The sequence below is a fragment of the Pleurodeles waltl genome, chromosome 2_2 (genome assembly GCF_031143425.1).
Source record: "Pleurodeles waltl isolate 20211129_DDA chromosome 2_2, aPleWal1.hap1.20221129, whole genome shotgun sequence".
NCBI classification, from domain to species: domain Eukaryota; kingdom Metazoa; phylum Chordata; class Amphibia; order Caudata; family Salamandridae; genus Pleurodeles; species Pleurodeles waltl.
This window is the reverse complement of record NC_090439.1, coordinates 1,122,256,659-1,122,269,823: the sequence shown is the minus strand read 5'-3', so window position 1 is coordinate 1,122,269,823 and position 13,165 is coordinate 1,122,256,659. Positions and strand designations below refer to the sequence as shown.

The following is a 13,165-nucleotide window of genomic DNA, read 5'->3' as shown; positions in this document are numbered from 1 at the left end:
TACAGAAACGTTTTACAAGAAATTCCCTTGCATGTTGGCAGGTGGCATTGTGTGCTGATTCATGTCGGATCCGTCCTGCTCCAGTGGTGACGTTGGAGCCTCAATATGTGCACCTCCTAGGTGCGCTGACACCAGTTCCTCTCTTTCTGAGCCTTCTGATGCTAATCCAGAGCTTTCGATTCCTGATACTTTGACAGACTTGTGTGCAGCATCTCTCCTAAAACAGGATTTAAACTATGTTGTGACTATATTTGTCAAATGTCAGTGTCTGATCTGACGACTGTGACATTTGTCTCTGGTCCAAACTCGACTTCGCCTTGTGCGACTATTGCACCAAAATGAACCGGTAGGCTCCCACAACCACAAAACGAAACTCGCAGTCACCGAACTCTGCAAGTCGAAGCTGAAGAAACAATCCCAGTCACAGTAGAGGGCACGAATGTGCTCTTGCTATCGAGGCCGTTCCCGTGACTGATCCTCATTGAGTTCAGGGGGTTCAGATAAGTCAAAAAAGGCCAAGAAACATAAGAATTATAGGTATAGGTCCTGATCATACCATCTGTCTCACCACTTCGAGTCGGGGACACCCCGGGCACCTCTAGGCTGCTGTGTCGTTCCTCCAAGCTGGAACTGATTACAGTGCTGGTCCCAGTGAGTCCCAAAATCCCTGGGCCATTGGCAGTGCTACTCCAGCTCCGAGAGCTGAAACAGGCCATAGACACCATTCAAGTTACCACCAGCAGGTCCATCTCCCACGCAGACTGTGCTCCACGATATGAGGCTGGCGTTGAGCTCCACCAACTGTAGCACTGCATCAGACGCCCCTGGTTCAGAAACATCGGAATCTGAGCCGATCATCTTATCGGCCTCCGATACCCATCCTTTTCCAGACCTCAACCAATATGTCTAATATGAATCTACCACTTATGTCCCCCAGTGTGATAATAGGGACAATGATGATGACCAAGACCAGGGCCACTGGAATTATGCGATTGTGTGGCTGTGGCGATGTTCGCATATTTATAGATTTGCCACATAATCAATCATTGGCAACATAATATGAAGTTTTTAACAAAAAATTGTTTCTAGTGTAAACTGTTAAAAAGTTAGGAAACACGCAGGTTGACACGCTATGCAAGTCCCTTTGCAAAGGTTGACTAATCACTTTGGTGTAGCTTAATGCTATATTTGGGTGGTAAACCTGTACTAAAGAGGTACAGTTAATTCCCAGACAGTGTTAACAAGCTTAAAAATGGCAAAATAATGAAGTAATACTGTCACAAAATGTGCCACATAATGCAACATAATTGCCTTTTCTTGCTGCATAATTTACTCAACCCTGCTGCATAATTTGACCCTCCTCTGCCGCATAATTTCAGTGACCCTGAGTAAGACCAATATGACAAAGGCAATATTTGACCTTCAGGATGCCAGTGGTCTAGATACATCCCCAGATAAAAGCCTTTCATTCCCCACCTAGGCATATAATGGAAGAATTTGCCTCTTTCGCCACTGTGATCAGAAGGGCGGTGGAGGTTTTAGATCTCACTTTACCTACCACTAAGGTGAAAAAAGATGTACTCACTGAGGTCCTCAACCGTAGACAAAATAGCCAAGAACCTGTAATACTCTTTACAAGACCTTGACTGATGTTCTGGAGCGATCCTTGACGAAACAAAGTTCTTGCCCCTCAGTGAATAGGCAAGTGGAGAGGCGAAACAGACCTGCTCGTGAAGATCCAGCGTCCCACTCCAGAGAGCTTGCTAGTACAGGTGCGCACCAGTTGCCTGAACCCCCAATTCATTCTCCACTACTCCCTTACAGAGTCTAAACTGATGAGACATTCGCCAAGCAAACGTTTTCGTCCTCCACCTTTGCCCTCAGGTCTGTAAACATCCCTTGCTTCCTGGGCAGGTATTTGCACACGTTGTGGGATATTCTGGTGGACATTTTGTCAGCTTCCCTAGAAGAAATCTGACCAACGTTTTATTTTGGGCGGTCAGGACGCAGCAAAGTACTGTCAGTTTGGGCCTGGCTACCACTGACTGACTGGGTAGGGCAGTCAGGACCAGTCTCGTGCTTCACCTGGATTCTCTCCACAGGCTTGTCCTTAGACGTCCAACTGTCCTTGATGGACATGCCCTTCGTCTTGTGGCTGCTTGCAGTGAAGGCTGATTGGACTTTAGAAAGGTTTAAAGGAAACAAGACCATGACTCAGTCTCTAGGCGTAGCCCAGCTTGCTCAGCAGTTTCCATAGCAACATTGCTCCTTTTGAAGCTCAGGCAAGGAGTACCAGCAGAGGCAAAACACCGGTACATATCTGTGTCATCAGGCCTGTTGTTTCCAAAGGTCAGTCACTTGTTCTTCTAGTGCCACCAGACCCGAGTTCCACACAGGAGAACGAGTGGTAATGTGCTCGGAGAGACACGTTCATGTTGACGTGAGATGTTTACCTCCACTGTACATTGCAGTTGCCAGTCTCAAAAATATTAGGCTGCATCAAGGCGCACTGGTTCTGTTTTTACTCACATTTGGGGCAGAATGCCTTCTCTAAAACCTGCTCGAACAAGGGAAGGAGAGGAATGTTAATAAAAACAAGTGTTTAAATACCCTGACCATCCAGTCCCCCATATCTTTCATGGGACTTGTAATGTATCTTCTCTGCTATTAGGCTTTGTGATTGAGAGACGCATCCTCGCAGACTGCACTTTCTCTCGCTTAAATATAGTATTCTCACCCAGGAGCCTTTCCACAAAATCTGTTACCAGTAGAAGATAATTTGTATAACTTTCTTTGTGGGTCTTTGTCTCTATGAATGTCGAGCCCACATACGAGTATCCAACAGCAAAGAAACCTTACAGCTCTTGGCTGTAACCACTAATTGTTCTTTTCTCTGTGCGTACAGATAGTTCACCCTATTCAGTTATCTCTCAGTTGAAGGGTCTCTAGAGAGTGCCACATCTCAAACCTGCCTGAATACCATCACCAGCCCTCAGGTAGTGAGGAAACCACTGACAGCTCATTTTCTTCTGAGATGTTTTTTAAGTAAGACTTTAGAGTGGTCCAAAGTTCTCGGGTCCTCACTGACTCTCCTCAGTCTTCAAGGGTACATAAAACAAAGGGTTACAAATCTCTCCATATGGCTTTCATGTTCACTAATTATGAGCAGCTCGGAAAATATCTCGCACCTTTTTCACCCAATAAATTTTGGAATTTCAAACCTGCAGAAATTTACCAGGTCTCAAAAGATACAGTAAATAATGAGCAATACAGAATTTGGTGTCCTAAACAACAAAATATTAATTTTAAGTCCCAACAGGAGGGCAAAATTCACAACTGCTGTTACTGCTTCCGATAAATAATTATTTTCAAGTTACTGTTAATAAAGGGATGCTATAAATAACCTTAGTTACAAAGAGCTCACAGTTGTAGCCTTTTAACAGTTAATGCGTCTTTTTCCTCTTCCTGAATTTACTTTTGTTTCAGGGGTGGTAGTCCAGTGTTGAGAATTGTGTATAGAGGAGTGCTTGCTCTCACTGGCCTACTATTTTTAGATTTTTTTACAGTAGTTTAATCTTGAAGCTGGGTTTTGCAGCATCCTGTACCATGGCAGCCTGTCTGTATTTATAAAGTTGTATTCTCCCATTGCGATCAGCTGGGGTATTTTTTTTACAGGGCAGATACATTTGATTCGTTCTCTCGCCACATCCTTGGGTTTATTGTGGAGGCTGCTACTGAGTGCGAGACATAACTTTCTCGCTTCATCAAGGAGCTCTTGATAACTCAAAGGCAAATCAAACAAGATTTTAGGTATGTTGGACTTGTGGTGCTTCCAAAACAGCAGGGCTCCAGAGGATAGCAAATGAACCAGGGCTACTCTTGGATGTCTCTGTGCAGTCCACAAGGTTCTGAAAACCGAATCATAGGCCATGAGGTGAGCAAGTGCTTGGCAACGTGAACATACAACTGAAGCATGTAAAAGAACTGCAAGACATACCAGGAGCAAGAGTGCTACATCACATTTAAATTCACGATTTGGGTTAGCTGCTTATTTGGTCCAATTTGATCAATCCTTAAAGAAATGCATCTTACTCAAACTATACCAGTCAGCCAGGCTCGGGCTGGCCACGCTTTGGACTCCCACTCACCTTCCCACCCCAGCTCATTGTTCTCACACTCTGATCAGCTTCGACTTCTCTTCCAAGGTTTGTGGTGATTTTTTTTGTACAATTTCCTGGTTTTGATTTGTTTGCAGGTTGACTTACTCATTTCTCTTACTATGCCTCTCTTCTTGATGCTGTCAGCCAGCTGTTGTTCAGGTTGTGATGCCTTCTTTCCTCCCTGCCTGCTTCTGCCTTCATTGTCTATTTCCAAATTAACTTGTCATATTATGACACATGTTCTCTTTCTCCCCCTTTCCTCACCCGCTGTGATGTTTGCTTTCGTCATCTCCTGCTGCCGCCCGCCTCTTCCTCCTTCGCTTCTTGCTCCTCCTTCGGTCCAGCACTTTGGAAGAGAGTATTAAACAGTATGAGCAGGATCTGGCCAGGAAGTTGTACCAGTCGCGGCAGCGCATGCCTGCGCCAGTTCAGGCATCAAGTCCAGCACAGACTCCCATCCCAGGAGCAGCTGTGCCAGCAGGCAATTCCAGGTGTGCATAGTGCCACTTTTCCACACCTGCTGCATGCAGAGCAGGTTTAGAGCGCATGCAGTTCCTACGCCCATCATGTGTTCTTGCGATATCCATATAGGTAAAGTTAGTGTGGGGGCAGGGGGGATTCCACACCTGCCATGCCCCTTTTGTTTCATTGGGCGTGCAGCATATATCAGTGTTCTTGGTCTGTATGATTGCCATGTCTTGGAGGGCTTCTCGCATGTCTGCACTGGCCTCTTCTTTCTCCTGCAAGCTTCTACAGTTTTCACCATTCTAGGTGCTTGAGTAGAGAAATCACGTGTTACTTCATTCACTACCATGAGTGCCTGACCTGTGTGCACATCCCACTCCACTCTCATTCTCCAAATATTTTGCATTTAGGAATGAAGTTGCATGTTCACTTTATATTTTCTGTTGTAATGTATGTTTTTTACAGGTTTACCTGTAGACCTCTTTCCTGCAGCCTCCCTCATTGAAACCCGCAGAATGGGTTGGTTATAAATTGTTGATTGTGTTTGAAGTGTGTAGAACTTGTGCAAAGAAAGACTGTCACTGTTAATGATCAAGGATAAGATGTTAGTTTCAACATGTCAAGAAACCTCTCTCTGTGGAACGTTGGTTAGCTGATCCTCCAGACTTTGGTTTATTTTGGGCATCTCGTTAGTACAGTTATGTGACTGGAATTTCATACATTGGGGATTTGTAGCTAAGAGCAGTAATTTAAGAGGGCAGCTCATTGCACTGCACGTTGAGTAGATTGTGTTTCTTGGAATGAACCAGTATGTTCGATGGCATGTGTAGCTGCAGATACACATGCTGTGCATAATTCCGCCATGTAGTGTTGGGCTCGGAATGTTACAAGTTGTTTTTCTTTGAAGAAGTCTTTTCTTGACTCATGGGATCGTGTGACTCTCGTGTTTCCTCTCGCTCCGAGACTTTCGATTCAGAAACTTTATATTAACTTTATTCTACTGTTGGAATTGTTTCGATCGCATTTCCATCTGCAATCGATCCAATAGTACCATCGGGGAAAAGAAAACACCCTTTTGGGCGCTTGCGCCCTACTTGGGTCTGTTCAGGCCTACCACGCCATAGCCTGATGGATCGGACTCCATTCCGATTCTCTCCTTGATGCCACGAGAAATTCCCTTACGAGTATGTGGCATGTAATCTTTGCCTTTCTCCAGAACATCGAGAGGAAGATTGTGAAGCCTGTTAGTCATTTCGGTCGAAAAAGACACTGCCTGACCGGAGAGCAAGAATACTCTAAATGGTGTTGAAGTATACAGAGTCCACCGACACCTTAGAGGAAGAGGAGGGTCAGACGGCTGTTTCGATTCAGGACACCGACTCCGAAGCAGATTCAGGTGAAAACAGCCAACCGATCACTGCGGCTCTGCATGTGAGTACTCTTGCCCTTGCGCCCACTACCATGACTACTAAGGTCTTGGGTGCCCCTCTGCCAGAAATCCATGGTTCCACACAAAATACATTTATCCGCAACCGACCCTTGGGTTCCATGCCGAAAAAGGCCAAGTCACCCTCTCAAACAGGCCATGCCTGTTTCGGTGCCGGAGTCGAGCAAACGCATTAAAAACTCCACCTCTGAGCCAAACCGATGTCCACAGTCTTCGGAGTCGAAAATTCAACGTCTGCCTTCGGAGCCGAAATCTAAGATAAAATCTTAGGGACCGAAAAAATTAAGTACCACTTCGGAGCCGAAAGAATCCTACACAGAAGAGACAGGACTTTCGAGCCGTTTAAAGCACATGTCAAAGACAACAAATGAACAATCCTCTAAAGGTATAAAACCATCTGAATAATATTCTGAGGACTCTGATATCCAGCCAATTTTGGAGGCTATGGACAGTAGACAAAGAAGGATACATATCCATAAGGAGACTGGGAAAATTATTGCTTCACCTCCTCCACAGACCAAAAGGAAGCTGACGTTTCAAGACATTCGACACTGCTCCACCGCCAGCAAAAATATTTAAAACAAAGGAGAAGCCATCACCTCTACAGCTCTCTCCACCACATTTGCCACAGCTTTCTTTCTCTCCACCACCTACTACCCCACCACCACTGCCCTCACCAACACTGTAAGGAAATGCCTCCTTGGCATGGTTACCCCCTGACTTTGTGCCTTTGCTGATGCTATGTTTTGAATTGAAAGTTTGCTGAGGCCTGCTAACCAGGCCCCAGCACCAGTGTTTTTTCCCTAACCTGTACTTTTGTTTTCACAATTGGCACACCCTGGCATCCAGGTAAGTCCCTTGTAACTGGTACCCCTGGTACCAAGGGCCCTGATGCCAGGGAAGGTCTCTAAGGGCTGCAGCATATCTTATGCCACCCTGGGGACCCCTCACTCAGCACAGACACACTGCTTGCCAGCTTGTGGGTGCTGGTAAGGACAAAACGAGTAAGTCGACATGGCACTCCCCTCAGGGTACCATGCCAACCTCACACTGCCTATGCAGTATAGATAAGTCACCCCTCTAGCAGGCCTTACAGCCCTAAGGCAGGGTGCACTATACCATAGGTGAGGGCACCAGTGCATGAGCACTGTGCCCCTACAGTGTCTAAGCAAAACCTTACACATTGTAAGTGCAGGGTAGCCATAAGAGTATATGGTCTGGTGTGTGTTCCTCATTTATTGCCCACCGTTGGGCACCGGGGGGGACACAAGTCCACACAGAAAGTACACCCTCAGCAGCGCGGGGGCGGCCGGGTGCAGTGTGCAAACACACGTCGGGTTTGTGATTGAAATCCATGGGAGACCAAGGGGTCTCTTCAGCGATGCAGGCAGGCAAGGGGGGGGCTCCTCGGGGTAACCACCACCTGGGCAAGGGAGAGGGCCTCCTGGGGGTCACTCCTGCACTGGAGTTCCGATCCTTCAGGTCCTGGGGGCTGCGGGTGCAGGGTCTTTTCCAGGCGTCTGGATCTGAGGGTCAGGCAGTCGCGGTCAGGGGGAGCCTCGGGATTCCCTCTGCAGGCGTCGCTGGGGTGGGCTCAGGGGGGGCAACTCTGACTACTCACGGTCTCGCAGTCGCCGGGGAGTCCTCCCTGAAGTGATTGTTCTCCACAAGTCGAGCCGGGGGCGTCGGGTGCAGAGTGCCAAGTCTCACGCTTCCGGCGGGAAACACGAGTTGTTTCAAAGTTGCTTCTTTGTTGCAAAGTTGCGGTCTTTGGTGAACAGAGCCGCTGTCCTCTGGAGTTCTTGGTCCTTCTAGATGCAGGGCAGTCTTCTGAGGCTTCAGAGGTCACTTGTCCCTGTGGAAAGCGTCGCTGGAGCAGTGTCTTTAGAAGTCGGGAGACAGGCCGGTAGAGCTGGGGCCAAAGCAGTTGGTGTCTCCGTCTTCTCTGCAGGGTTTTTCAGCTTAGCAGTCCTCTTCTTCTTAGGTTGCAGGAATCTGATTTCCTAGGTTCTGGGGAGCCCCTAAATACTGAATTTAGGGGTGTGTTTAGGTCTGGGAGGGCAGTAGCCAGTGGCTACACCCTCTTTGTGCCTCCTCCCTGAGGGGAGGGGGGCATATCCCTATTCCTATTGGGGGAATCCTCCAAAATCAAGATGGAGGATTTCTAAAAGTCAGAGTCACCTCAGCTCAGGACACCTTAGGGGCTGTCCTGACTGGCCAGTGACTCCTCCTTGTTTTTCTCATTATCTCTCCTGGACTTGCCGCCAAAAGTGGGGGCTGTGTCCAGGGGGCGGGCATCTCCACTAGCTGGAGTGCCCTGGGGCATTGTAACACGAAGCCTGAGCCTTTGAGGCTCACTGCTAGGTGTTACAGTTCCTGCAGGGGGGAGGTGTGAAGCACCTCCACCCAGAGCAGGCTTTTGTTTCTGTCCTCAGAGAGCACAAAGGCCCTCACCACATGGGGTCAGAAACTCGTCTCTCAGCAGCAGGCTGGCACAGACCAGTTAGTCCTGCACCGAACAATTGGGTAAAATACAGGGGGCATCTCTAAGATGCCCTCTGTGTGCATTTTTGAATAAATCCAACACTGGCATCAGTGTGGGTTTATTATTCTGAGAAGTTTGATACCAAACTTCCCAGTATTCAGTGTAGCCATTATGGAGCTGTGGAGTTCGTTTTTGACAGACTCCCAGACCATATACTCTTATGGCTACCCTGCACTTACAATGTCTAAGGTTTTGATTAGACACTGTAGGGGCATAGTGCTCATGCACCTATGCCCTCGCCTGTGGTATAGTGCACCCTCCCTTAGGGCTGTGAGGCCTGCTAGAGGGGTGACTTACCTATGCCACAGGCAGTGTGAGGTTGGCATGGCACCCTGAGGGGAGTGCCATGTCGAATTAGTCATTTTCTCCCCACCAGCACACACAAGCTGGCAAGCAGTGTGTCTGTGCTGGGTGAGGGGGTCCCTAGGGTGGCATAAGACATGCTGCAGCCCTTAGAGACCTTCCCTGGCATCAGGGCCCTTGGTACCAGGGGTACCAGTTACAAGGGACTTACCTGGGTGCCAGGGTTGTGCCAATTGTGGAGACAACGGTACATTTTAGGTGAAAGAACACTGGTGCTGGGGCCTGGTTAGCAGGGTCCCAGCACACTTCTCAGTCAAGTCAGCATCAGTATCAGGCAAAAAGTGAGGGGTAACTGCAACAGGGAGCCATTTCTTTACACACTCCCACACCTACTCACAGGGAGATACAGTGGACCCCTGGGACTTGTATAACCCAGGTCCTATACTGTTAAATGACCCAGATCTCTATCCTGCCAAACCTTCACCACCAGACAATAGTACAGTTTACATTCAGGTCATTTCTAGATGCATGCTGAACCATTGGAAGAGGATTTTCTTTTTAATACATTATCCTCCACCCACTCACGCTACCAGTGTTTACCAATGCTTCCTGGTATGCTTAGACATGCTGAAGACATATTTAAGGAACCAGTCAAGGCTAGGGTTTTAACCCCAAGAATAGGTTTAAAAAAAATATATATAAGCCTGCGCCAACCGACCCAGTTTACATCACCCAACCGGTACCACCAGACTCTATTGCAGTTAGTGCTGCAAGGAAAAGGGCCAACAGCCAGTCTTCAGGGGCAAACGCCCTGAAGGCCGACTCCGGAACAACAAAGTCATGGCCAACGAAAGCGGAACTACGCTTTCTCTTCCAGGGGATCCTCATCAATAGTCATAAACATTTGAATATTCCCGCCCTTGTGCGGGGACCCCGGAGCATATATAAAATACACACATATTATACATGTGTAAAACAGCAATGCAGGCTATAATGTTAAAACAGGCTAAAATGCTTTATTTCTATGAAGTTTTTTTTAAAAAAATTTTTAATATATTATAAAATTACAATAGATAATAAATATCTACCCAAGCCCCCAAAACTGGGCTTAGGGAAGTAAGCAGCAGTAAACTCTAGAGAAAAAGAGAAAAAACTGCATTGAAAAACAATGGAGCATTCTTAGCCAATAGGCTGCATGCAGGTTAACACAGGAGAACCATAAAAACTTTGGCACCGTGCCTTTAAGACCCTGAGCACCTCCAGTATCCCACCATGCCTCAGGGGTGAAGGAAAGGTGACAGTTGGTTCACAGTTAGGTCAGTTCTTTTTTCCGGCTTCTTCTGAGAGGATCCTGGAGCATTGAGCTCTCAGTTTTTCTGAGTTTTTTCACTTTTCATTCGACAAATAACATCTTTGTCTGAGCTAGGCAGTTTTTTCCTGACAGAAAAATGCCTTCACTTTTTGTCAAATGCCCTGCTTGTGGGAAGAAGGCCCAGTCAGATCCCCACTCTCTGTGTATAGTGTGCCTGCCTCAGAGTCACTGCCCTGACACTTGTAAGTACTGCAAGAACATGTCTAAGAGGACTCTGAAAGACAGAGAGAAGATCCGGCTACATGGGCTTCAGGAGAGGCAAAGAACATCGTCCTCCTCACTTCCCAGACAACCAGAAGGCCATTCTCAGGAGAGAATGGCTCGGTCGACGTCCGCAGGTAGGAAAGTACCTGTTTGTTCGACGTCGTCGCTACCACCGTCTCACCAGCATAGATCGCCGTCGACGGCGACACACCCGACGTCGAAGGAAACGGCGTCGAGGGAACATCATCGCAGGGGCAGGTCTCCGTCGACGGCAGCCCGCCGATCGACGTCGAGCCATCGCCGGCGTGCCCGGTCGCCGCCAAAGGCTGTGCGCCCCCCGACGTCAGGACACACGACGTCGAAATCACCACAACGGCATGAGAGACATCCGCCGTCGACCTCCCACCGCTCCACGCCGAGGCACACGACGGCGAGCAGGTCGAGGTCCAAGGATCGCCGTTCGACGTCAAGGCACTCTACGTCGAGGCACTCAACGTCGAGGCAAGAGCAACCGGCTGGGCGCCCTTCGACGTCGACACAGCCATCGACGTCGACGCAGGTTTTACCTGTCCCACAGGGAGCAGAACATCGCCCCACGCCAGACAAGGCCGCACCATCTCCAGTGGTCTCCATACCGAGCGACTCTTCTCGGTCAAGAGCGGCATCATCTGGGCATGCCGCCCATCAATCTATCTCCGAGATGGCTGGAGAGCCTTAACAGACCAGCGGCCTCCCCAGATTCGCAATATTCGCGAATGTATTCGCCTACTGCCTCCCTGCCAAGAACGCCATCACTGACAGCCAGGGCAGAACGGGCTCGTTCTGCTCCTCGCCAACCGGCCGCGAGGCCTAGGCGCTCTGCTACAGCGTCTCACAGCAGGTCTCGTTCTCAACGAAGATCCAGGTCTCGTTCAAGAAGAAGATCACCCTCTTGGTCTTCATCAGGTTCATCTGTGGGGCGTTACTCACCCACCCTAACAGATTCACCACCTGCTAGAGTCTCACCGGTGGATCACATTACCACGTTTAACGAGGTGCTGCTAAGAGGAGCGCAGAAACTCAACATAGAGGTTCCAGAGCCATCTACCTCCTCATCAGTCATCTTTGAGACTCTACAACAGAGATCAGCATCAAAAAAGCTGCTGCCTCTAGTGCCTGGTTTGTTGCAGCCAACCATGGACACTTTTCTGGCCCCAGCCTCGCTTAAATCTGCCCCGGCTAGGATTCTCAAAAAATACAAGGCTCCCGAACAGGACCCTTTGTTCCTCAGGAAGGATCCGCCACCGGACTCGGTTATAATAGCTGCCGCCCGAAAAACCCACTCGGTGGCATCTTCATCCACGGTACCCCCGGATAAAGAGAGCAGGCATCTAGACTCTCTGGGGAGAAAGATATGCGGGACGGCGGCTTCGGCAATGAAAGTCTCCAGTGCGTCTGCGCTCCTGGGCAGGTATGATCGTTCTCTGTGGGACTCGCTCAGTAGATTCACAGAAAAATTGCCCAGAGAGGACAGACAAGATTTCCAGGAGATACTGCAAGAAGGATGCCTGGTATCCAACCAGGTTATCAGCGCGGCAGCAGATGGGGCGGATTTAGCTGCTCATGGGTACGCACATGGAATCTGTGCAAGGAGATCTTCCTGGCTGAGACTCAGTGGTTTGAAACAGGAAGCACAACAACGCATCCTGAATCTCCCATTCGCCGGGAACTCTCTATTCGGTGCCCATGCAGACGAAGAAATGGCCCGCATGAAGACCGAGGTGGATACCATGAGGGCAGTGGGCCTGGAAAGAAAGAAAGATTTCAGGCGGAGGTACAGGCCGTATGACAGGCGCCCTTTCCAGCAGAGGGTTCAAACCCCTCATTGGTCGCAAAGGTCGCAGCAACGACAGGGACGCCCTTTTTTTCAACGGAGAAACACAAGGGAGCGAGGGTCAAGTAGACCTCAACAGTCCACTCCGAAAGCACCCACCAAGCAATGAAATCTCGCTTCCCTCGACACTGTACACCACTCCGGTGGGGGGGAAGTATTACAGCTTATCTTCACGAGTGGCACTCTATCACAAGAGACAAATGGGTGCTCAATATTGTCGAACATGGCTATTCTCTTCTTTTCAAACAGCCTCCACCACGCTTGCCACCAACCAAAGACCATCCATCTCATCTCAGCTTGCTACGCAAGGAGGCTCTTGCCCTCCTAAAAAAGAATGCCATAGAAAAGGTTCCACCTGCACACAGAGGACAGGGGGTCTACTCCCGTTACTTTCTGGTGGCGAAGAAGGGTCGAGAGGGCGTTTTCAGGCCAATTCTGGACCTACGGCTGCTGAACAAATACATAAGGAAGCAGAAGTTCAGGATGCTAGCGCTTCACCAGATTTTCCCTCAACTACATCAGGGAGACTGGATGTGCTCCATCGACCTGCAGGATGCGTACTTTCACATCCCAGTAGCTCCCAAACATCGAAAATTCCTGCGCTTCAGAGTAGTGTTACAGCATTACCAGTTCAGAGTTCTACCCTTTGGCCTGAAATCTGCCCCAAGAGTTTTCTCGAAATGTATGGCAGTGGTGGCGGCGCATCTTCGAAAACAAAGGATATACATATATCCATACCTAGACGACTGGCTACTAAAGGCTTCTTCTCCGGAGCAGGCGAGAAGCCATCGGGACA

General features: G+C 48.8%; 1 protein-coding gene across 23 annotated transcripts in view; it reads left to right on the top strand.

Annotated features, from left to right (window-relative positions):
• Nucleotides 1-13,165, top strand: part of SCRIB (scribble planar cell polarity protein) — a 551,765-nt gene that overhangs the window by 447,189 nt on the left and 91,411 nt on the right. For 19 of the 23 annotated variants that reach the window (XR_011201023.1, XM_069220949.1, XM_069220942.1 and 16 more), the window contains one exon: nt 4,505-4,651. The exons of the other annotated variants lie outside the window; for them this stretch is intronic. Coding sequence is in view for 18 of the 19 variants with exons in the window: in XM_069220949.1 (XP_069077050.1) it covers nt 4,505-4,651 (147 nt within the window). In the remaining variant the exon portion in view is untranslated. The remainder of the gene's footprint in view (nt 1-4,504; nt 4,652-13,165) is intronic. 23 annotated transcript variants of the gene reach the window in all.